The following is a 23,863-nucleotide window of genomic DNA, read 5'->3' as shown; positions in this document are numbered from 1 at the left end:
GTAACTGGATTGAAATCATCTAAGAGATTTAAACATGAAATGGAATTTGTAACATTAGACACTAATAAAGCTATATAAGTCAGTGTAAAATATCTTACACATGTTTTTATTTTAATAGTAGGAAGTTAAATAACTAATTGTGACTTGTCGTTTGCCTCTTTCATCCTTAAACAAGATTTCAATCATGTTTTATTTACTTATTTTACTGTTTCATCTGTCAATTTTGTGGGGATCATCACATAGATATTTATAGTCACAGTTATGCAATCTATTTTTTTTATCCGTTTTACTCTCTTATAAAACACAAACAGGGAAAACAGACATCGTTGACTGCAAATTGCAAATACATTAATAAAAAGGTACTTCATGGCCAGAATCTGAAATGTCTACTTAATATGGTATTTGGGCAGTATTCCAACACGCTCCGTGACCTACAGGTGGGTTGTGGGAGCTTTAATTTAATTTGCCAAATAAATTTTCAGTTCAGAAAAAAAACTTTACAAAACACAAAAATAATGTTTTTGATAGAAAGTTCTTATTCTGCTGATAACTACACTTGATTGTCTGGATGTTGAATATGAACTAGTGCACCTTCTGTTTGTTTTACTCATGAGGCTAAAAATGAGAGCCTCTTCACCTCAACTAATGTGTTTTATTGGTCTTTATAAAGATGTGTAGTGTATCTGTTTTCAATAACAGGCATAACACAGGTTGTGTTTCATTAAACATATGGATTCAAAATGTTAGAAGTGGTGTGAAACACCTTTAAGAATCAGTGTTTAAAAATAGAAGCACTGCTGTTTTCAGTACTTCACACAGCTCTAAAAGAGAATGATAATGACAGCAATTTTATCTAACTATGTTTGCTTCTATTCCTTGGTCCATGGTTCAGACTAAACTGTGACAGTTCTGACTATGTTTGGACGATTCCAAACAGATCTTTAGTGCAGAAAATAAAGGTGATTTGCAGTTTTACTGTGGCTGTTTTCTGTCTGAAAACAAGCTAAGCTAACAGAGCTATAATGTAAACTATTGGCTGATGCGGCATGTGAACACTATAAGACAGTGTTATTTTGACTGACAAAGTTTTTGTTTGAAGAGGAAAACTTGATTCCATCTAAAAAAACAGCTTCATATTTTATGAATGAATGAGTGAATGATCCAGTTTTGTAAATGTACTGTTAATTTGCTTTGTACTTTGGAAATTGTGGGTATAATCTGGTCTCTGGATATCAATACGATGTATAATTATTTGAAAATGGCACCACAACGGCCAGAAATGTTTGAGATATAGATATATAAGGCCTTAATTGAAGTTGTGATGGATTGCCATTTTAAAAAGTGGGTTCCTATGGTGTATTGTGCTGTGTAGATACAGTAGATATTTTGGATCACTGTCCCGACTCTTACCTTAGAGTTGTCCAGTGCTGCTAAAGGTTTCTCTCCACCACTGCAGATCTCCCATAAAGTGGTGCCAAAGCTCCACTTGTCTGCAGCCAGGCTCAGGTTGGCAGGGTCTTCGATGCACTCAGGAGGAACCCAAGGGATTCGCTCTATCAAGACTGATCAGAACACATGGCAGAGCTAGCATTAAACTCTGAATATCAATATGATTATTACTATGAACATCATCATTTATAATATTTACACATTTAAGCTAATAAGTAACTCAGAGCATTAGGTAATGATCAGAGTTCAACAAAGTCTGCTCAGTGTACTGTCACACATCTGTTAAAAATAACTCTATACTGCCCTCTTCTGGTTAAAGAGAGTGTTACTTCTTTCAAATGCATAGACATCAACTCACTTTCTTTATGCAGAACAGTGATGCTGATGCCAGGGTCGCTCAGTTTGATGAAAGGTGGGTTCCCAGCTCTGCGGTCCTCCTCTCGGATGAGCAGAACATTTTTAGCGCAGACGTTCCCATGGACAAGATGCTTTTCCTCCTGAACACCCACAAAGACACAATCAATAGATCTGTTATAAGCCTCTGACTTAAAAACAAAAAACAGTAAGCCTTACATACATTTTTGTGATTAGCATGGTCAGGATTCCTATTATTATTTTTTTCTACAAGAATTTATAGAGAGATAAAATGATCTTTTAAACGCATTCACAGAACTGGACTTAAGTTTATATTATTGTATAAAAACCAACTGGAAAAAAGTAATTGTTTGCTATTTTCATATTCACTTCATATTCTTAGAATATATATATATATATATATATATATATATTATATATATATAATATATAGGTAAGTAAGAATAGAGATCCAAAATTAGGCAAAACTGCATTGTTTTTAAGTCGAACTATAACAATGCAAAGGCATCCAAGTACTACAAACCTAAGGAAATCTCTGAGGTCAATATGATTTTTTTTACATTTTTTTTTCATTGTCTAAATGTGACAGGTTTTCTCTCTTGTTTTTTTATGAATTTCATTACAAATAAACCTCAGAGATGTAAACTCATCAGGCTAAAAAGGTGACATATTATTTCTCCATGTAAAGAATTTTTTTTTATTTAAAGGTATCAGCTTTAACATGGATTTTTTTCCATCAGGATAAAGGGGAAAAGCCTGGAATTTTTACATTTTTCAGTTCTAAAGGTATAATGCGACTTGTTTTCATGAGACATTTCATTTAAACACACTTTCAAGAATGTATGTGGCCTGAACTAGACATTATATAGCCAAAGGTGAGGAATTCACATCCCTAAAATTGAATTCCAGGACTTTTCCAAAATTTGAAACATTTATTCTTAGTTTCATGAGAACCCTGCCCAGTTCAATCAATACTAATTCATACCAGGAAGTGCATGGCCCAGGCCAGCTGCTTGGCCACTTCCAGCTTCCACAGAATGTTTATCGTGTTCTTGTTCTTCTTCAAATATGTATCCAGAGAGCCGAACTTCACGTACTCCTGCACCATGATGTCTGAAAGTAAGTTTCACATCACATTAATAACAATGTATGTAACAATGTATCCTGCTCACTGATACCCTGTCTAGTCAGGGAATAATGTTGAATCTTAAATTAAACATAAATGTAAAACAAATTAAACTAAATTACTGCCCTTTTTGGGTAGTTCAGTCAAACCAAGACAAATATTATTCTGCCCAAGTCTTAACTTTCAATCTGATTGCATTTGCCTAATTGGGTGAATAGTCTTCAAGAAATCGGTCGGACAGATTTTCTAAGTTCCAATTTTTAAAAAATTCAGAAAAAATTCAAAAATTTAAATTTAGCCATTAAATGGTGCACCCTCTTGTAGTGGTAAAGAAAATGTGTGTCAAAGTTGAAAAGAATGTGGTGAATAGTCTTTGAGAAATCGGTTGGACAATTTTTTTAAGTTCAAAAATTCATAAAACTTAAAAAAAAAACTGAAAATCATTCATTAAACTCAGCATTGCACCTCTCCTAGTAACAAAGAAAACTTGTCAAATTTGAAAAGGAACGGGTAAATAGTCTTCGAGAAATCGGTTGGACAAAAATCTCGGTCAGACAGAAAGATGGATGGAATTCCTGGTATTACCATGAAGCCCTGCCCTATGGGTGGGTGGGGGAATAAGAAAGTTCCATCACCACTGGAAATACTTTAAGTTCATCTATCCAACATGGAAAACACAAAGAATTAAAGACAAATAATGCCCCAAATTTTCACTGAAATTAGCAAAAATGCCCACAGAAAGGACCTTAGTAACATATTTTCAAAGTTTTGAGATGTATCAGTGCAGGTTTCCTGATAGGAATCATCAAATCAGTATCTTCTGTTCCTCAGTCCACCCTGAAGCCCAGACCGGGGCTTTCACTAAGACTGTTGAGGTGAAGCAGGTGAACGAGTTCCTGTGGCGAAGGACTGTAATCCTCCTAAGAATAACCCACTAAAGGCCAGAGTTTAATCAGCACCTTGAGCCCTGGGTTAACAGAGGTCTAATTAAGATTACAGTAGACTCTTAATATCATTATACTTTAATGACATAAGCTCATAAAGTTGGTGTAATGGATAGGTCCTATGTGTGATTCAGTCTCTTTTTCAGTCACTGCTGTAAGGGGATGTGAGGACAATGCCAACAGGATTTCAATTTGACTTACTCTCTTCTCCGCAGACGCAGACGCCATAAGTGAGGAGCAGGTGTTTATGGGACAACTGGCTCATCATGCTGGCAGCTTCAAAGAAAGACTGCAACAGAGGACAGACGTCTGTTTAAACATGCTTTTAATAGACAAAAATGTGCATTAGAATAGTAGGCTTAATAGTAGCTTTTGTCATAAAAATATAAGAATGGGAAGTTAAAATCCAGCTGCCAGTTTGAGAAAAATTCTTTTTATATACACTTAAGTTTCTTTAGTCTAGTATATTTAAAAGAAGATTAAAGACACACCTTTTTAATCAGGCTTTTAACTAATTTTTTAAACTCTTCTTGTTCTTATTTAGTTTTATTTATCACTGATACTTTATCTATTCTATTTTTTATAATCTTACGTATTTTACTCTTGGTACTGTATTTATTTTTTTATTCTCTTAGTCCTATGTTATGCTTTTAGTCTTTAGCTTTTAACACCAGTGTTTCCTCAGGGGGTCCTCCACACTGGGAGCTGTGTCTGCTCTGCTAGTGGGGGTACTGTCCTTGGGTCTCTTTGGCCCGGCTGGCTGGGGGTCCTCCCTTCGATGTGGGGGTCCACCTGTCTGTCGGAGTCGGGGGGCCTGGGTGCTGGTCCCCCGATGGCACGGCCTGCGGCTCCTCCCAGTGTGGACGGCCCCAGAGGTGGCGTTTCCTTGATCCTCAGTGCCATGCCATGTCTCCCTGTTGTGTGCGTGTGTAAGTGTGTTGGCGTGTGTGTGTGTGCGTGTCTAGTATGGAGGGTGGGAGGGAGGGGTTTTCTTTGTAAATGTTTTTCTGTTTTTATTGTGTAATTGTTTTTAATTCTGTAAAGCACTTTGTGTTGCATCTGTGCATGAAAAGCGCTTTATAAATAAAGGTTGATTGATTGATTGATTGATTGATATATTCTGAAGACTGATCAATTGTTCTATACACACAGTACCAGCAAAAATATTGCAAATGGATATTTCATGAACTCAAAGCAGCCTCTTTTTTTGTCTGTTACTACCAGTTCAAAACACAAAGTTTTCTGAGGTCAACAACTCCCCAACCAGCAATTATGTTTGGCAATTTGTGCTTGAAAAATTACTGAAATAACCAAGAAATTATTAAAATATATGCTAATTATTGGGACTGTAATTAGCAACAAATTGATGAGGTCTTTCAGCTCCACAGATTGCTACAAACCTGCAAAGTTATCAGTGGTTTTAACGAATTAAATTGAAGGCTTTCAAGATGTAAGTCATCATGAATCCCACTTGAGACCCGTTTCCCATCTGCTCACACTGAGGTTGGACTTTGATGATGCTCTCGATGTGAATATGGAGCCATAGAGGGTGACTGTTGGCATTTACCGGGGGCAGTTTTATGCTTTGGGTTTTTTTTTCTGGCATCCCTTGTGACTCTAATGCATTATACCCAAAATCCCTAAATTGATCCGCTTCAGCCAAGCAGTAAAACCACTAAATATTCAAGACCTGTCAAATACTTGGAGTTTAGTCTTTTTTTACCTTTAACCTGATTTGAATAAAAGATGATTAATTTTTTTTCCCTGAGAATCAACACAGCAAAACCTCTTTCAGCAACATTTTACAGACCCAAAGCCCCTGCCAAAAAACCTTAGCTTAAAAGACACACCCACCTCAGAGTAATTCCTGTGAGCGTGGTCCAGAACTTTCATGACGACTTCAGTTTGATGAACATGCCCGTAGTCTCCAACCTCCTTACGCAGCCCTTTAAAGATTTTGGTAAATGTCCCTTGACCTAGACTTTCAATCTGAAATGACACAATAAACATTACTCAGGTGGTGATGAGGTACAGGGTTCATTGGCATTCTGTACTATTGGAAGGAATTTATCTAGAATTTTACACACACACGCTCACAACTATTCAGACACACTCACAGATGTAAAAATCCTGCAAATACAATACGTACAAATTCCAGATCTTCTTTCCTGATCTTGTGAAACACCATTTGACTGATTGTGCGTCGCTGTAGTGATGGAGATGGAGGTACTTCTGAGACCTTGTTGCTCCTGCACACAAGGAGGCAGGACGTTTCTGTTGCCGGGAAGAAAGCAAAACTTTTTTACAGCGCATAATTCATGACAAAACACATTCAAAGTTTCCTAAACTGACTGGACGTTTTGCGTACTGACAGAGAAATGAGTCAGACATGCTAACATTACAGTTTAAGAGTCTGTTTTTCTTTGTCAGCACTTTCTGTACAACCGTATTCGTGGAATTTATGCTACCCTAGAACCTGTGTGCTTTCTACATGTGCACGGTATGCTCTATTTTGCTTTGTTAGGTACAACCAGAAAAGTGCATCTTGTTCATAGAAGCTAATTCCTCCTTTTGAGACAATGTTCATATAAGCATTAGTATTAATCCTGCATGCTAAACATGTTAAAATGGTTGAATTGTAAAATCACCGTTGACCCCACAAATGTAATAAACCGCAAACGTAAAAAAATTGCAGCTTTTAATGTAATAATCCCACAAATGTAATAACAGCTGCCTACCACAAACATAATACCTCATTTTCCCACAGTGTGCTCCTACCCTCTCCATTGTTTTCATAATCATATCCAGACATTTTATTTACATGGTTCAAACACAGGCTTCTACTATACTTAATGAGAATAAATAATATCTAGTTCATACTGAAGCGTTAAAAATAAATCCTTTACAACTCATGTTTGAGATTGTCCACATGTCTTCAGTGTACTTGCATTGATAACTGGCTTAAGGTGTGGAAATGTATGCCATGTATGGCCTATTTTTTTTTTTTTTTTTTTCCTATTATTATTTTCCATTTTTTTTTTTTTAAAAAAAAAAACTTAATAAAGTTCAAGTCATAAAAAATAAATCCTTTACAACATTTTTGCCCATTTTGTTTGGTTCCTCCACTTGTATTTGTAATTAAACACCTATTAATCTGGAATGAGTGCCATGTGGTGTAACTGCAAAATTTGACCATTATAAAAAGGCAAGTATCCAAATGACAAGAATAAATGGGAAGAAAAAGAAAGATGAATGATTATTCATGCATGCATTACTTAAATGTATGTGAGGTACTAATTTATTACATTTGTGGGAAGTTATTACAATTATGGAAACTGAAGATTTTTACCAGCCCACAAATGTAATAAAGCCCCCAAAAATAATTATTATTACGTTTGTGGTGGCCACTGTTATTACTTTGTGGGAGTTATTACATTTGTGGGATTATATGTTAAAGCTAAAAATTTTATTATATTTGCAGTCTATTGTGTTTGTAGGGAAGTTATTATGTTTGTGGGGTTAACAATACTGTATGTAAAAGAAGGGCTGAGTGACATGGCTTTTTTTTTTGGTGTCATGTTCATGACATTAAAACTTCAGTTGACAATTAACTGTCACAAAAACAAAACTGTTATTAATGATGTGAATATCTATTCTTTTTGCTTAACCACTAATATAACTCTAATAATAGTTTTTTTGTGCACATACACCTTAAGAAGACGAGACACTTACTGGCATACAATTTGGGAACATATAAATCAATTACATTTCTGTTCATCTTTTTGGGGAAAAAAAAAACTGGAAAAGGGAATATTCAACTGAGATACAAAGTAAATATAACCACTGTGGTAAAAGTTCTCTGTTGAATTCACAGTAGAAGTTGAATTTTGTGCAATGAGATGATATCATCCAAATTGCCACACTAAAATGATGTGGAATTGATAAAATATGATATTTCGCTTAGTTTCACCCCATTTATTAACTTTGGGGAAGAGATTAAAATCACTGTAATCTCAAATGATCACAAGGAGGTGATTAGGTACCAACTGTGACAGGGCTAAAATTAATGGATCACAATTTTTATTCTTTTTTTTTTTTTTTTGGTCATTTTGATAAATACTGATGGTTTACCTTTGGATTTAGGTGGACAGCACTTGCTGAATTGGAAAATGACACTGTCAGAGCGCACAGTTTCTTTTGGTAGCGGCTGAGTAGATCCTGGAGGCTGCGGAAGTTTCTTTTGGTTCCACTGAGGTTAAACTCCCCGTTTGCAGACTTTGTTATCTGGCAGTGCTTGTATTCCATAACATCATAAACCTAACAGACAGACAGATCAGTACAGACATCTGGTGAACATCAGGCTTTCTGCTATAAATATCAGTAAAATAAAACAGAACATACAATTTGAGTGTGACAAACTATCGAGTGGAAAGTAAAATGTTAATTTTGTCTGGCCTGTATGTGTGCTATACACCTGTAGTTGAAGCAACAAATATAATCATAATCATATATAAAGGTGCATTCGAGACAACCAATTAAAAATGAGATGAAAGTAAAACATACAGTAAAAGACTACAACAAATGAGCGTTACATACCTTGACAGGGAAAGTCAGAAAATACTTGTTGAAATCCTTTGGGCTGCATCGTAAAATGAACAATCCCTGCTTGTTCCCACTCTTCTGAAGCCGTTTAATGGCAAACTCTATTCTGTTATAGCAAAAACATGACACAAAACAAATGAAGAACAGCTGTCTGGGCAGAGGATTATCTTTTTACAACTATCTCTGAATGTATTTAGCATCAGAAGATTGTGATATTACAGACTGAACAAATAGTCACGAATCAATTGCTAATGGTGAGAAATTGAAGTTTTGTGGGTCCGCGTACCACAGTCATCAATATTGTACTTACGTGATGGGGCCGTGGCAATGTGAGGAAATGGACTCCACAAGCCTCGGAGGGGCAACTTCTTTACAAAGGTAATGATGTGCGTCTGTAGTCAATCGATAGTAGCCATCAATGAGGGACACAAAGGAAAGGGCTTCAAGTAAGCTTGGGAATTCCAACTCCTGAAATTGGGTAAAGAAAAAAAAAACGTGAAAACAAAAAACATGATCTGGACAGTCTAAATACTGTCTTAACCCACAAAGACCCAAACATCTACTGTCACCAAAACCATCTATGGATGTAAAATGTTTAATACCTGTTGATCCACTAATCTGATCAATACATGTAAATATTGGTGTAAAATATAGTTTGTCATCTTTTCATGGTCATCAGATATGACCCATTTGGGACGTTCAGAGGCTCAGTAGTGAACGTGGAAACACCGTTATCTTCTACAACATTGATTCACCAGTAAAACCCATGGAGCTGGATCAATGACAGTGATAGAGACACTTGGTTTATATTCAGTAATGATATATTTTGCTGAGAAAGTCACTTTCTTCAGTTTTCCTCAGTTTGATATAATAACCTTTGAATTTACACTGAGCTTTTATGAACATCTACATGATCAGTGAAGTACATGTAGGAAAATACCTGAATTTCAATAAGACAATGCAAAATAAAGTGGATATTACAATAAATGGTGATCACTTAAGAGAAGTTTAAATGTGGACAAAAATTCATTTGGGAACTGCCACAAAAGTAGTACTGGGTCTTTATGGGTTAACTGAATATTCCATTGGTGTTTGTAGTTTAAGGCTATTTTGACATATGGGTACAAAGAGGCCACTTTACCAGATTCTTTCCATCTTGCTTGTTGATGGTCACTATTCGCTCTCTGCTGCTCCCTCTTTGCTGGCCTGTTTGATGCTGATGTCAGTGACATCAGGAAAGTCACACCAAGTCTGCAACTGCTGGAAACCAGAGACAAGAAGTCACTCCTTTCCCTTTAAAATTAATATTTCCACAAGTAAATCTTTGCAGCCTCAAAGCCTTTGTGCCACAGGCAATAAAATAATATTTATGTAAGAACTTTGTATTGGCGGACTACAACAGGACTGCTGAAGCCTTAGTGGGTTCTATTTTGATCTTTTTTTCTCCATGTAACCAGTCATTTATGTTCCTTGGGGTTCACAGAACTTTAAAGACTCTCCAGACATATTATCACACACAAAAAAGGAAACTGCTCCCTATGACGGCCTGTTAACATGTTAGCACTTGTATTCACCAGCAATAATAGATAAAACCACTGGTGTTTACAACCTCCTCAGAGTCTTTTAGTTTCTCTCGACACCACTGGATGCCAGTGTCCTGCAGCCACCAGGATGATGAGCTGACCGCTGGACGGTTCCCTGACCTGGAAGGCCTCTGTGTAGAAGGCCTTCTCCAGAGACTCCATGCTAATGAGGTACTTGAGTCTGAGGTCCCGCGCTGTTGTACGGCACTGGCTGAACTGCTGGATGAAACGCTTGAAGCGAAACGAATTCGCTTTCGTGTCAAGAAGTTGCAATCCTGGATCTGGGCTCTCATGTCCTTCGGTAAAAAATGACTTGTAGCTAGAGGTAAGAAAGAGGACACAGGACATATCAAAGTAAATCAACTGTCTACAATGTAATGTGGCATGATATTGCAGAATACCCGGTTGTTAAGTCATGACATCCATGACATATGCTTTTTATTAATTTCTCTTTTAGTTAATCTGCTGCAGCACTGTGCTCCTGAGTCCATAAAACACATCTATTGTTATTCTACTATTTAACATATGATTATACAAGAGCAGAGGAACTAGATGCAGTTATTATTTAACCCTTTTAAGACTACCATTATAACAGACCAACTAGGTATCTTCATCTTTTCTTGCAATAAAAGTGTCAAATGTATTTTTTTGCCAATTCTTTTGCACCTTTGATTTCAGGAAGAACTTAACTTTCAATATCTGGTGATAACTATCATTATTATAAATTGATAAATGCTTAAAATGTGTGTTTTATTAAAAAAGAAAAAAAAAAAACATCCATAATTAAACTTTTTGAGATTGCAGAAATAAATGTTCAACTATTCCACATTTGTTCAAACATGCTTTTTGGTCTTGAACATTCAGTATCCATATTATGGCTCCATATTTTTTTGGTATTCCAGGCATTTTTTAGCCTGTGTGGAAGTCTCTGAAACAGTTCCTTTCTACTTGTAATAGAGTCTCACATTGCTGCCATGAAGTGTCATATAGTGTCAGAAAGCTCAGGATCTCAGCTTTCTGATGCTGTTTAAATTTGTGGATAGCAGTTCAGGAGTTACAGTAATCTGAATGCTGTAAAGTGCAAAATGCATCGCTGGAGATATTGCCATTGTCACAGGGTTAAAGTCTTCATCAAAGGAGAAACAAGTGACGTTTGGTGCAAGTTAAGCTAACTTAGCAAAGTAATGTTAGGTTCCCACTGCATAGTGTCAGCCCTTTATCTATGCTGTCAAGTTCAGAGGAAGGTAAATAAAGGACTTAGCTTAAACAGTACTTTAAGCAAAAAATGACCATGGAAAATTACACTAATCACTGTATTTGATTTGAATAAACGAATGTAGCCCCTTCTGAACTCTCACTGGTGCCTCATTACAGTAATGAGTATATAGACTCTGCTGTTATAGCCTGTTGGACCTGGAAACGAGTTTTTACAGCATCATACAGGACTCACAGGATTAAATAACCACAAAAGATTTGGATGGGGCAAAGAAGGTGAACCAAGAAATATAAAAAGCTGTGTTTACAAGTTGTCTGAATGAAAACCCTTCAGAAAATGACAGAGGAGTAGAACAGTTTATTTCATATAATTTCATAAGATGTGTTTGACCTTTACCTTGTAGTGTGGTAGATGTCCAGCGGTGATATCTGTCTCTCCTTTGCTGTCCTCGTCATGTCCAGTACAGCCATACCAAGGCACTCTTCCTGAGTCTCATGGGAGTTGGGATCTTGACCAGGCCGTTCACAAAGTCATTCCTCCACTGCACACAGTCACAGAGAAACACAAGGTGGTTCTTAACACTGCAGGTGAGCCCACATGTGTGCACAATGACATGAGTGATTCGATTTGTATGTACGTGTACATCACAAATGCATCAGTGGAAGAAAAATGTATGAATTTACCAACACCCCTTTAACACTATGCTCATCAATTCAACCAGGACTAGGAAGAACACCTACCATTTCATATAATGCTCCAACGTTTATTTCTCTGTTTTGCAAATAACACATTTTATTTCAGCATTTTTGCTTATGTGAATTGTGCTCTGTACTTGTACTCAAAGAGAGGCCATTTCTGATGCAGACTACAAAACTGTACTTTACATATTTATTTTATACAAAGGGTCTAAGTAAAAGGAGGGAAAAACGTTACATTTTATTTATCAAATACATTATTAATAACACAGGTGTAATAAGAACAGAAAATGTGCAATATTGTGATAATCTGGATATGAAATGGCTTACATCAGGGTGAGATTTTGATCTAGTGTACCTACTTTGAGCAAAAAGAGTAAAGTGCAATGATGGTTGGCTAAATAGAATACTGAGTGGCTTCAGTGACAAAGAAAGACAGAAGAAAGACAGAAAGAAAGAAGAAAGAAAGAAGAAAGAAAGACAGAAAGAAAGAAAGAAAGAAAGAAGAAAAAAAGAAAGAAAGAAAAGAAAAAAGAAAAAAAAAAAAAGAAAGAAAGAAAGAAAAAAAAAAAGAAAGAAAGAAAGAAAGAAAGAAAGAAGCGGGAAATATTTCACAGTGGTTCTGTTCTAAAAATGGCCACGCCATACGTCTTCCAGCCCGCTTTGTTTTTATACTGTTCCACCTGCACATGCTTTGTGATGCTGTTGGATGGAGGTACAAACCCACTGTCCAAAGTCCCGGCAAAACAGAAAAAATACGCATAGAACAAGGTTTCTGCTGGTAAATCCACCACCTTAAACTTCCAATGGGGCAGATGTGATGACTGAAAAAAATTGTACAGTATGAGTCTAAATATTGTAGGTTGTTGTGGTTTTGTTTTTAAAGGAAATGTTTGATAGTTTCCTCATTTCATTTTATTTAATTTAATGCCTCCAGAGCTTCTCATACCCAAAAGAGATCAATCACATGACTGAGAACACTTAGGTGTAGAAAGGACCTGCTGTCAGTTACATGAACAAGTTAGTTTTGATTTTCTCCTGCCAGTACACGGAAAAAATGATGAAGCAGAATGGCAGCACATCTGATGTCATGCTTCTAACTGTTGTTTTGATTTTTCAAAGTCAATTCGAACCATAATCAGGCAACGGCTGCATGTTAAGCTGGTTATTTCAGATCTTTAGTTCAAATCACTGCAAAAACAGATAAATAAAAATGGCTCTGTACTTATCACTTCAGCTGATACTGTGTTTTCTGTGATGGTTTGAATGGGAACACATACTCAATTGGTACAAATTCTATCCCTTCTGTGTTACATACCTAGCTATTCCTTACTGTATAGTTAACACTGGTGAACACAGAGAAACATCTCCATTCACAAGTCATAATATCCTTGCTTTACTACAAACACAGCAACAGTACAGCTGAAGATTGGACTTCTGGGAATTCATCATATCCCTCACAGAGAATACACAGTATGTCCACAGGTCAGTGTAAAATGTGTAGTGGTCTAACATCTTAACATTACCCCAATGGTAGCAGTTCCCCTGCTGCCTTTTAGGGATTTCCTGATCCTCTGTGGCAGATTTCCACAGGCATAAGTCCACATAATCCCCCTGGTTCACCCTGAGTTTAGCTCCTGTCATATTGCTGTCCTCCATTACCTGCATTCACCTGAAAACTGTTCACACCTTATTGGAACACTCTAATAATATATCTGTAAAATTCGGCATTTCTCTTGTCCTATAGTCTCATCTTATTTGTAAAAGAGACTGGTAGCATGCCTTTCATTTAAACAAGGACAACTATTGAAACAGAAGCAGCCAGGAGAAAGAGGATCGTGCACACATACAAACACATAAAACCAGAAAAACAAGAGGGGACTTGTGGTAACACATACATGGGGAATCTCTCCATTCATGTGAATTTCACAGCAGCACTGTCACAGAGCTTTAAGCTAATGAGACTCCATGACTAGATTAACCCCTTGGTGGCCCTTGGGTAAACATATACAATGGACATTAACCCCTCTGTGGCCTCAGTGCTGCCTTCAGTAATCAACACAAGTATTCATTTGTGCAGTGTGTAAGATTTTAACTAAAGATCTCTGGAGCTTAAGAACTTTCTTTTGTTGCTGGTTCTAATTACAAGATACCAAAAACAAAGCCTGTTTAAAATCCTTGTTAAGGATAACAGCTCTTTCATGTATTGTTCCCACACAAATTTGATCTTCAGTAGTGTGTGCAAACAACATAAGAACCTTTAAGCCAGTAGGGAGTGCTAGCAAACATTCTGGTTGTTCTTAGGTAAGATTAAAATTAAGAGTGCCTTAAATTTAGCTTCCTCAGCTGGTGAGTCATGACCCAATGATGGGTACTCTGGTTTTGGAGATCTATTTGACAAACATACATGAAAGACATGCAATATGTTGATCACTGCCATGGGAAAGCTAACATCTGACTGAACGGTGACAGGCCAAGTTCATATTGTTGTGCATCAGCAAGATGTAGCACAAATGTAACCGAAGGGGAGTTAAGTATGGATTGATGGATGGAATGAACCATTAAAGACTGAAAGTGAAAAGAAAACCAAAACTCCAATGTGAAATATGTTTGAACTTTTCCTACCATGTATGTCAGAGAAAACAGCAAGTTTTAAAGGTCTACGTGACATTTGTAAAAATATTTTTTAGAATTATGTGATCATGGTTATCTGCTCTTACTTTGGCTCATGATACACACTTGACCAAATCTCAGACCCAGCCGGAGGTGTCCTATCACTATAATCGTAGACCTGACAGTCAATTTTGGAATCCATTTTCAGGTCCAATCTCTCTTTTTGTGTTTCTATTCAGATAAACTTTTTTTTTTCTTATTTGCCCTCAGAGGAACATTTCTTTTGCGTTTTTGTCTTTTGCCTTCCTTTGTTCCTCTAACAGTGCCTATCCAATTTGACTCGTTGGTTTGTGGTTTGCTCACAGCACTGAATGCTGCCCTTACATGAGTTTATTGGAGTGTTTCCTTATGCTAATTGCAGTTTTCCTTGCATGTGCTTCCAATTTAAAAAATCCAACGGAATTCATTGAAATGCTTAGATGTGTATGCTCAGACTTGGGTGTCCTACTGATCTGAAAGAAAGCAAAGAAAGTTGAAACATTCATGTGTGTGGCAGTGTGTATAAATAGTGCTTATGCTTCCAAAAAAGCACAATTATTCAAATTTCCATCAACTGGCAGGCTAAACCTGAGAATTTCCAACAGCTTAAGGGTTGGAGGATGCTTCCCGGTTTCCCCTGCTGTTAACAGAGCCTTGCTGAGAATTGGACCCTTTCGATAGGAAGAAACTTTAGTTTGGAATTGTAAGTATTCCAAACAAGAAGGTAATCAGCAAACAATAATAATTTTGGAGAGAAATGAACCAGCTATGATCTCTGCACCCTCCAAGCACATAAAGAGAAAGTGAGTGGTGAGTGAGACAGAGGCAATTCTATATAATTATATTAGGCTTCTACACTTGGAAACAGGGAAAATAACCTTTTACAGTTAATTTTTTGTTCACTTCCACATGTATTGATTAATTACAGTTATTTTTCGTTCACTGTAGTGTGGAGTAGGAGCGGTGCCTGGGGACTATCACCATTACAGGTCAGCACTAAAAATTGGCCCAGTGGGTATAAAGGGTATAACAATAATTTGGAGTGGACAAACTCAATAGCCCATTAAAGGCTAGTATGATTCCACCCCACCCCTGTGACTTTTGACAATTCAAACACATTATGTATGCCTGGGAGTGACAGATATTGGCTTTATTAAAAACAGGGTGACTCTGGAGTCGAACGCTTACTCAAAGTAATACCTCTACTGAGTATCTCTGCCTAGGACACTGTAAAGCAGCAGCACTAACCACTGAGCTACACCACCACAAATTCAGTATCTGGTTCAACAGCTGTCCAGTCTATAATAAAGTGAAAAACATGCTAAATGTTTTTTCCAGTGTCAACTTTTTGGGACGGACGTTGGGAGCAATCAGTTTTTCTCTGTTGCAAATTATTACACTTGTATCAGCTTCTAAAAATCCAAAATTGGTCAAATTACTTTTGATTGTCAGGTATGGTATTCATAATGTAACAGGCCTTTCCATGTGGTCATTTTATTTCAACTGTTTATTTATTGTATTTGTCAGGAAATGTTCATCATCCTGTTTAACGAAGATATGAAATGACTTCCGTAAATTACATTTTGGTGATATCATACAATATTACAACTTAATATGAACTTGCCCTACCTCCTTACATAAACATATATTGTCAGACAAAGGGTATGAAAAATACAGTGTGCTAATCTATGGGTCTCTCTTTTTTTCTTTTTTTTTCCACACTTAGTTTTTATTAGTTTTTTATTATTTTGTCATACAGAACATAAACAACAATCTGCAACAGATAATAGTCACAATCTAATAGCAATGATAATTTAGGTTACAGTTATGAAACAGCAATCAATTACCTAATTAATTAAATTTTTAGAGCAGCAGTTTATAACGGGGCTATGAGACAAACCACACATTAATTGTATTTAAAGAAACTAATCCATTTGCCCCATTTTATTATGTAAAGTTCAGCTTGCAGCCTCAGCATAAATGTTAATCTTTCCATTTTGTGAATTTCATCAATAATTTTCAACCAGTCCTCCAGCACCAGTGGATCAAGTTGAAGCCATTTACGAGTGATTGAGTTTTTTGCTGCAGCACCAAAGATTTTTAAAAGGTTTATCACTTATTGTCAAATCTCTGGGTCTCTTGATTCATAATACCTGTATTTTGTCAATATACCTGATTTTTTTTTTTTTAAGGTGTGACCTAACACACCCTCTGAAGAACTGCTACCACCATACTTGTCAAGGCAGTTAATGTACAAACATTTGCTGAACTCTCTTGACCCCCCATGTAGAACACAAGTATATTCAAAAGGGCAGATCCATTGTGTTCTCACCTGAAAGAAGAGGTATGACACAACAGAGTCATCAAGGACAGGGCTCTCTGACCCCTTTGCAACCCCATATCGATACGCTCGGGATGCCCCACCGCTGTACCAGCCAGGGAAGTAGTACCTATTAAAAACAGATACAAAGAGGGTAGTGAGATGGGGAGTCACCCTTTACCTGTAGTCATTTCATTCTGGCAAATGTAGGTTGAAATCTAACAACTGCTACCTTATTCTAAAAAACACATCCTCTGAGGCTGATTCGTCCAGGTGGAATATGTAGTTGGGTGAGAACCACAAGCGGTCTCGCTCTCGGAAGAGACCAAAAAGGCTGCAGTACAGAGGTGATACATCTAAAACAAAGAAAATAGCGGTTATGTGCACATGTAGAATGGTCAAACTGCAGAATGTATATTTTGTACTGAAGCTGCACACTATTTTTTAATGTTAATTCTCTCACATGAACTTTAATTCTTCCACTTTGACAGAAGTGACTATCAAAGTTTTGAGTGTTATCTCATGAAAATCAGATGTTTTTGTATGTGTGAAATCTGCATAAGAAAAAAAACAATACAATGAGGCCTATTGGAGTACAGTGTTGATATTGTAAAAGCATTTTATACTTGGAATGACAGGATAATTACTCCATCATGATATATGTCATTACTGTTTACTGTGATTGAAGATTTTAGGCATATTACTTAGAAGGACTAACTACCCCAAACTAAAATTTGAGGACCAGAGTAGAATACAGAAAAATGCTATGATATGCAACTTGATATGAAACACAAGAGTTTTTGCTATGCTAGTCTGACAGGCTCAGATGTGGCCTGTAAGTGGAAAAAAGAATTCTGACATAGTAAACGTAAGTCAGTCATGTGCCTCCAGCTAATGTGGATTTAACTGCCAAGTGCCTTATTAAGTATTGTTCTGACAGTGGAAAAGCCAGAAAAAATGTAATCAATAGTGACTTTATCATGTATTTTTGCAAATTTTAGTCCAGAGGAGACACCACATTTTGCTTCTGAAACAGATTCATATTCCAATACACACAGCTAAAAAAAGAACAACACAGCTTCAGATTTTTCTGACATTGTGCAGTCCTAGAGCAGAGCAATACTGCCTCCAGACAGTAGAAAAACTATCTGTTTTTAGTACCAACACAGTTGAACTACAGGTCAATAAAGATTGTCTAAAATGTCAGTTGTGTTTGTTTATCATCAAGCACACAGCATACAATTCTACAACATGCAGGTGATCCTTGACTCTCATTCCTACTTGATCTGTGTTTCATTACAAGGATACATTAATTTATTTATGGACCACTGGAGAAAAATACCACCAAGCTACCAATGTTGCTTATCCTTAAACAGAGTAAATACAGTGAAAATAGCTGTATACAAAAGCATGAAGATGATTGAAAACCCGACAATTTTTCTGTTGATGGGCTTCACTGTGTCCTCTTGATAACCTTATCTTGAGACCTATGCCCTGAGTTACAGCAAAACACACAGATGGGGGTGCTTTATGCAGGCTCACAGAGCTCAAGTACTTACTGCACGCCTTGGCTGCATCAATACACAGCTCCTCAGCCACATAGTCACCAGGTGGGTAGCTGAGGATGCTGCATTCAGATGTTCCCGGGCTGCTGTGGTACAAATGAAGCCTCAGAACAGCAGCGGCAGCAGTAGGTCTTGTGTCTACAGTTTCCCGATGGGCAGTCCCATTCTGGTGCACCGCAGGGCATGTGTCAGTCACAGTGTCCATGACTGGCAGGGAGGCCATCAGCAATGCACAACCTTTAATAAATTCAATGTAAAATGTCAGTAGAGGAGAAAAAGAATGATGGCTGCTTTTTTTAAAAGAGTATATCCAACTTAATGTGATGTCCAGACCGCTTACATGGTCTCTACGGTTGCATAAACTGTTATCAAAATTCATGTCTTACATAAAGCTGCAGCACAGAGGGCACCATTGTCTGACGGAAAAGTTACAAAATCTGTAAATCTAATAAAACAGGGTGACTCCAAACTGGAAGGTTATGTCAGATAAAGTAAAGAAATTGTATTACAGTGTACTGAAACATTTGGACTCTGAGACCTGAAGCTGTTAAACACACATTACACATTTACCAGCTGTTAAACGTAACACACCAGGCAAAATAAACATATTTTCCCCATTCAGACAGCTATTAGTATTCTACAATTCAGTCTAAACTCTCCTCTTCTCCGCACCAAAGACAGCGTATATCAGAATGAAAGGGTACCTTTTCCCTACACATATAACCACTTACCTAAGCATTACTCAATGAACTGCAATTAACTGTTTAAAGGCATTATGTGACATGTATTTAACTACTCAAAGAAAATCTTGATTAAAGTGCTAACAGGTAAACAAGACTCACTCCCTCTTTTTTTCCTCTTTGTTTTGGAGGCACTACGCTTTCTAAGTGACTATATATTAGCAAAATTAGTAACAGAATGGGGAAATTGTACATATGCTACATATGAGACTGGCAAATCGATCTATGCCGACAGGCCATTTCATAAACTATTATTTGTGGCAAACACTGGCTCTGATAGTAGTTGTGGCTTATATGAGGAGTCTTAAATGTAATGACAGCCTGGTGAGAAAATAAGAGAGAAAGAAAAAAACTATTTTCAACAGTTTGATGTTTAATTTGGGGTTGATTGATGACCTTCTTTGTCTTGATGTTAAGTGATTTAGATTTGTTTACAGAGGTATTCCTTACTCTGACTTGTATTTTACTCTGTAATTCCAGTTTCTATTAAAGTAAAATATAGTTAATTATCAATGCTATTTATTTTTTTCAGAGGCCACATTGGCTGATTGAGTATTCACCTTGTTTTCTGCTCCAAACTCTTGCTATATTATATCTGCTGACTTCCAAAATCAGAAAACAGTTAAGGTTGGAAATGAGATCTTAGGTATTGTACAATAAGTCCTGTCTTTAGAACTTCACTGACTGCCAGTTTTAATACAAACAATATTTCATCTAGTGTTTGCCAAATATATGGGAGATATTTTAAGGTGCCTTAATAACAGGAACTGTTAATTTTATGTTAATTATGCCATTAGTAAATGATGTGTTTCTGACTGATAACAATAGGACACCTTGATATTTTTTTTCCTTTTGGAATCAATCAAGCTTCTCTTCAAATATGCTTAACTTTAACCTTGATGTGAAAATTTTAAACTTCAAGCATTTCAAGAACACCAAGATGAATCTCAGCATTGCCTGCAGTTAAGTCTTTTGCTTGGGAAGTCTATCTTACTACTTCTCAAATTTCATGTTTTCATTTGACAACAAACTACAAGTGGGGAAAACCAGTGAATAATCACATTTGAGGAAGTGAAAATTGTCGAAGCGCAGCATATTTTTAAGACAAGGGTCTTCCTTATCAGTCATCAAATTTGTTGTCAGTTAGGTTTGTTAATTAATATATCAACTGGGCACTAGTGCAGAGTGGGTGGTTGGGAAGGAAAGATTACTTTGGTTTATTCAACTTGAAATAAGACGTAGACACCCATAAACACAGAAGGACAATGATAATCTGGCACTTATGATCATGTTGTATTACCTTAATTTTGTTCCACTGCGAGCTCACACTATTTTGAACATGATCCTACAATAAATGTTGCAAATAATATTGAATGAAAATTTCGAGTGCACAAAACATCTGTCATAAATGTGTTTTAACACTTAGAAATCGAAACGATGGGCAGATGCATGACCGTGAATTTAAGTCAAATTAAAGAAATGTTACGTATCCCTGACGCAGTCTGTTCTGGCTACATCAACGCCCAAGTTGTTTAAAGAAATTACCAACCCGAAATCAGACTAAGACTGCATGACTTCAATTGTATAAAAACAAATCTGTAGAAAAAAAAAAAACTACTCAAGGCCGTTTACGTGATACCATTACATCAACAGATAACTTAACACTAGCAGCCTCACACACCCACCCGTGTACATGAACGATAAGTGCAATACAAATAAGAAAGGTTAATATTTTCTGAAATTTCATGAGCTAATATTAGGGTCTGAATATTGCAGGCATCAGGATGTAAATACATACAGCTGTCAACCAATAATAAATGACCACAACACTTACTTTGCTAGACGAGCCAGCCGTGCAGCTAGCTAGCTTGCTGCTAGCTTCCTAGGCCGGCGATGCAGCCGCAGACGACAGATAGTTTGCAGCTACGTCCAGACAGCGCTGCTTCAGCTCTGTAAGATACCTGCTTATACTGGCCCCGAAAATGACGATTTACTTAGGGTCGATATCCATGTGGACGTATTCTTCTTTCCATTTCGCTGTCACCTTGCTAACTGCTACAAAGCTACTTCTGCTAAGCCCACAGGTACCCATCCACTCCAGAGGAACTTTAGTCGTCTATCTTATCGTCAATCTTGCAACTTAAGCTAAAGCTAGCTAAAACCACGTCGTTCTCGATTTAAAAATGGTCCGAAAACAAGAGCCATTCATTTACAGGCGAGCCTTCTAATGCCGAATACTGCCACTAAGGCTGTACGACGTGAGTGACATTATTGACAACTTGTCAATTGAACAGCTTCAACTCTTGACACGGTTGCTAGCTAGTTTGCCAATGGACGCTAAAGCGTAGCCGAAGCTTTCCAGTCACAGTCAGTCAACAAACCAGCCTCTCCCACCCTACCGACGATGCCTTCAGGGTCACACTGTACATTACGGACTTCCTCACGTGGTCAGATATCACAAGCACTATAACCATCCACTGACTGAAATAATAATATTTTTGTAATAATAATAATAATAATATAATAATAATAATAATAATAATAATAAAAAGTTTTCTACTATCCACCAAACCCTGTTATTATTCTCAGAATGTCATTAAACCATAAACTACCATTGCATTATAGAGTACCTAACTAAGATATCTTATTCTCTCATCATATTTATTAACTATACAGAAAGCTTAAATTGCAGTTAAGAACCTACCTATGTTAGAGGTATGATAACTTTAGCGGCTATTTGTCATCAAAATAAATCAACTCAAAAGTGACTGAACTTAAGACTTTAACATAACACAATAACCACTAGATGCACCATGGGTTTGTGGTTTACACAGTCAAAATACAATGTCACACCGAGATGTATTTCAAGTGGTTTATTTACAGGATTTTGCAGGCAAACAACAACTAAGGCCTTTTGTGCTGTCTCTTCTGTTCATCCTGTCTGTCTGTCTGTGAATGACTGGTTATCTGGTTGTCTGTCCGGTTGTCTGGTAAAAAAAAACATAGGTCCACCCAGATGCATGCTGGTCTAACTTGGTGCTCCCTATTTATACCCAGGTGCCCACAGTCTAAACCAATAAGAAAACACAAAACAAAAGGTGCTAAATACTAAAGAATGAAAGCAATAACCATGAAAATAAAATAAAAAAATACATTCTAAATATTAAATAAACAAAAAACAAACAAATTAAAATAAACAATTAGCAAAAAATACTAAATTCATAAACAAAAAAGGTAAATTAACTTTAAACAAAAAAGTAAACCAACAAATAGCTCCTACAATAACATTTAATATCCACAATGGGTATTTGTATATATCTTACCAATATGAAGCCTAAGCATGTATTTAATACATGCTGTGTCCTTTCTATATTTCTTTATTATTATGCTCATTTGACCAATGATTTACAATCAAAATGATTCTGGAAATTTGGAGTATACAAAACTACGTGAAGGCACCACCTTCACATAGTATCGGGCCCCTTGATTTGACAGTCTGCAATCCACAAACACACAACTGACACCCACCGATACCACAATTTAACACTAGTTGTCGATATTACACGCCACCTTCATCCCACACAAGAGAGCTGGATGAGATAAACGTTTATTCACATTCTCAATATCACATGCCAATTCAGCACATGAAAAAAAAGCTGCTAAATTAGTGAAGCTGAGATGATGTGAAATTTTATGATGTTGTTGTTATCGTTAATTTTCCTCTTGTAAAAGTCCTTGCTTATTTATTTTACCATGTAGTCCTACTGAAATAAAAAGAACTGAGAAAGAGAAATTCAACATATACCACATATGATATCACCCTTCCTCCCTTAAATTCGTCAATGGCAATAAATGCATTTCATTTTAGATAACCCTAACCCTTTTTGCAGATGGTGCATGCCCAGTGTGCTCACTAAGACAACTCAGGTTTCTCCAAATCTGTCAAATTCCTGTGCACATTAAAAACACATAGCTGAACATGCAGATGCAAACCAAGCTTTAACAATGTGACCATTATTGCAACCGTCCGTGACAATGACTGTCATGTAATTTTCTTATGTTTGCCTTTTCCCCAATCCATTTCCCAACCCCAACCAAATAGTTTTTTGCCCACACACTTAAGTTATCTGGCCATCAATAGCATTTTGAGTCTGCAAATATCATACATATATATCATTTTGTGACCTGTGCTGTTGTTCAGACATGAATTTGTATTAGTAAGTTTCCTCCTGCAATGTAACAGCCAATTTTCAGTTGATTGTTTAAATGGAAGAGGCTACAGTCTCAGCCGCTGACAGATTTTGAGACACTGCTTTGAAATATATATAGATAATACACAAGCTGCACCTCTGGTCGGAATTTCATCCAATATTACATATGAAGACATACCAGTGCTGTTTGCTGTTAGTAATTAGTGTGGAAGCCACCAAATCACTTAATAGTGTGGAAGAGAGTTTACATATAATACTGTAGATCATGAATGTTGCTCTTCGATAAGCAGCACTAAAGTAATTATTTTCAGTTACATGAATTTCTGTCTGTTCAATTCACTGAAAACAGATGGGAGTTTGTATATAGTACCAATGGATACATTCA

At 36.7% G+C, this 23,863-nt stretch overlaps 1 protein-coding gene across 1 annotated transcript in view; it reads right to left on the bottom strand.

Moving 5' to 3' along the window:
* Positions 1-21,648, bottom strand: part of jak2b (Janus kinase 2b) — a 30,217-nt gene extending 8,569 nt beyond the window's left edge. The window contains 21 exon segments of the mRNA XM_030143679.1: positions 1,411-1,562; positions 1,808-1,946; positions 2,810-2,937; positions 4,096-4,183; positions 5,749-5,883; positions 6,044-6,168; positions 8,026-8,091; positions 8,094-8,211; positions 8,491-8,602; positions 8,807-8,964; positions 9,638-9,678; positions 9,681-9,756; positions 10,106-10,153; positions 10,155-10,324; positions 10,327-10,391; positions 11,686-11,797; positions 11,800-11,836; positions 16,975-17,092; positions 17,195-17,318; positions 18,522-18,764; positions 21,102-21,648. Coding sequence (XP_029999539.1) covers positions 1,411-1,562; positions 1,808-1,946; positions 2,810-2,937; positions 4,096-4,183; positions 5,749-5,883; positions 6,044-6,168; positions 8,026-8,091; positions 8,094-8,211; positions 8,491-8,602; positions 8,807-8,964; positions 9,638-9,678; positions 9,681-9,756; positions 10,106-10,153; positions 10,155-10,324; positions 10,327-10,391; positions 11,686-11,797; positions 11,800-11,836; positions 16,975-17,092; positions 17,195-17,318; positions 18,522-18,750 — 2,241 coding nt within the window. The 5' untranslated portion in view covers positions 18,751-18,764; positions 21,102-21,648.
* Between the last annotated feature and the right edge of the window lie 2,215 nt (positions 21,649-23,863).

The sequence above is a fragment of the Sphaeramia orbicularis genome, chromosome 9 (genome assembly GCF_902148855.1).
Source record: "Sphaeramia orbicularis chromosome 9, fSphaOr1.1, whole genome shotgun sequence".
NCBI classification, from domain to species: Eukaryota; Metazoa; Chordata; class Actinopteri; order Kurtiformes; family Apogonidae; genus Sphaeramia; species Sphaeramia orbicularis.
Note: the sequence above shows the minus strand (reverse complement) of the source record. Positions and strands in the feature narration are given on the sequence as shown.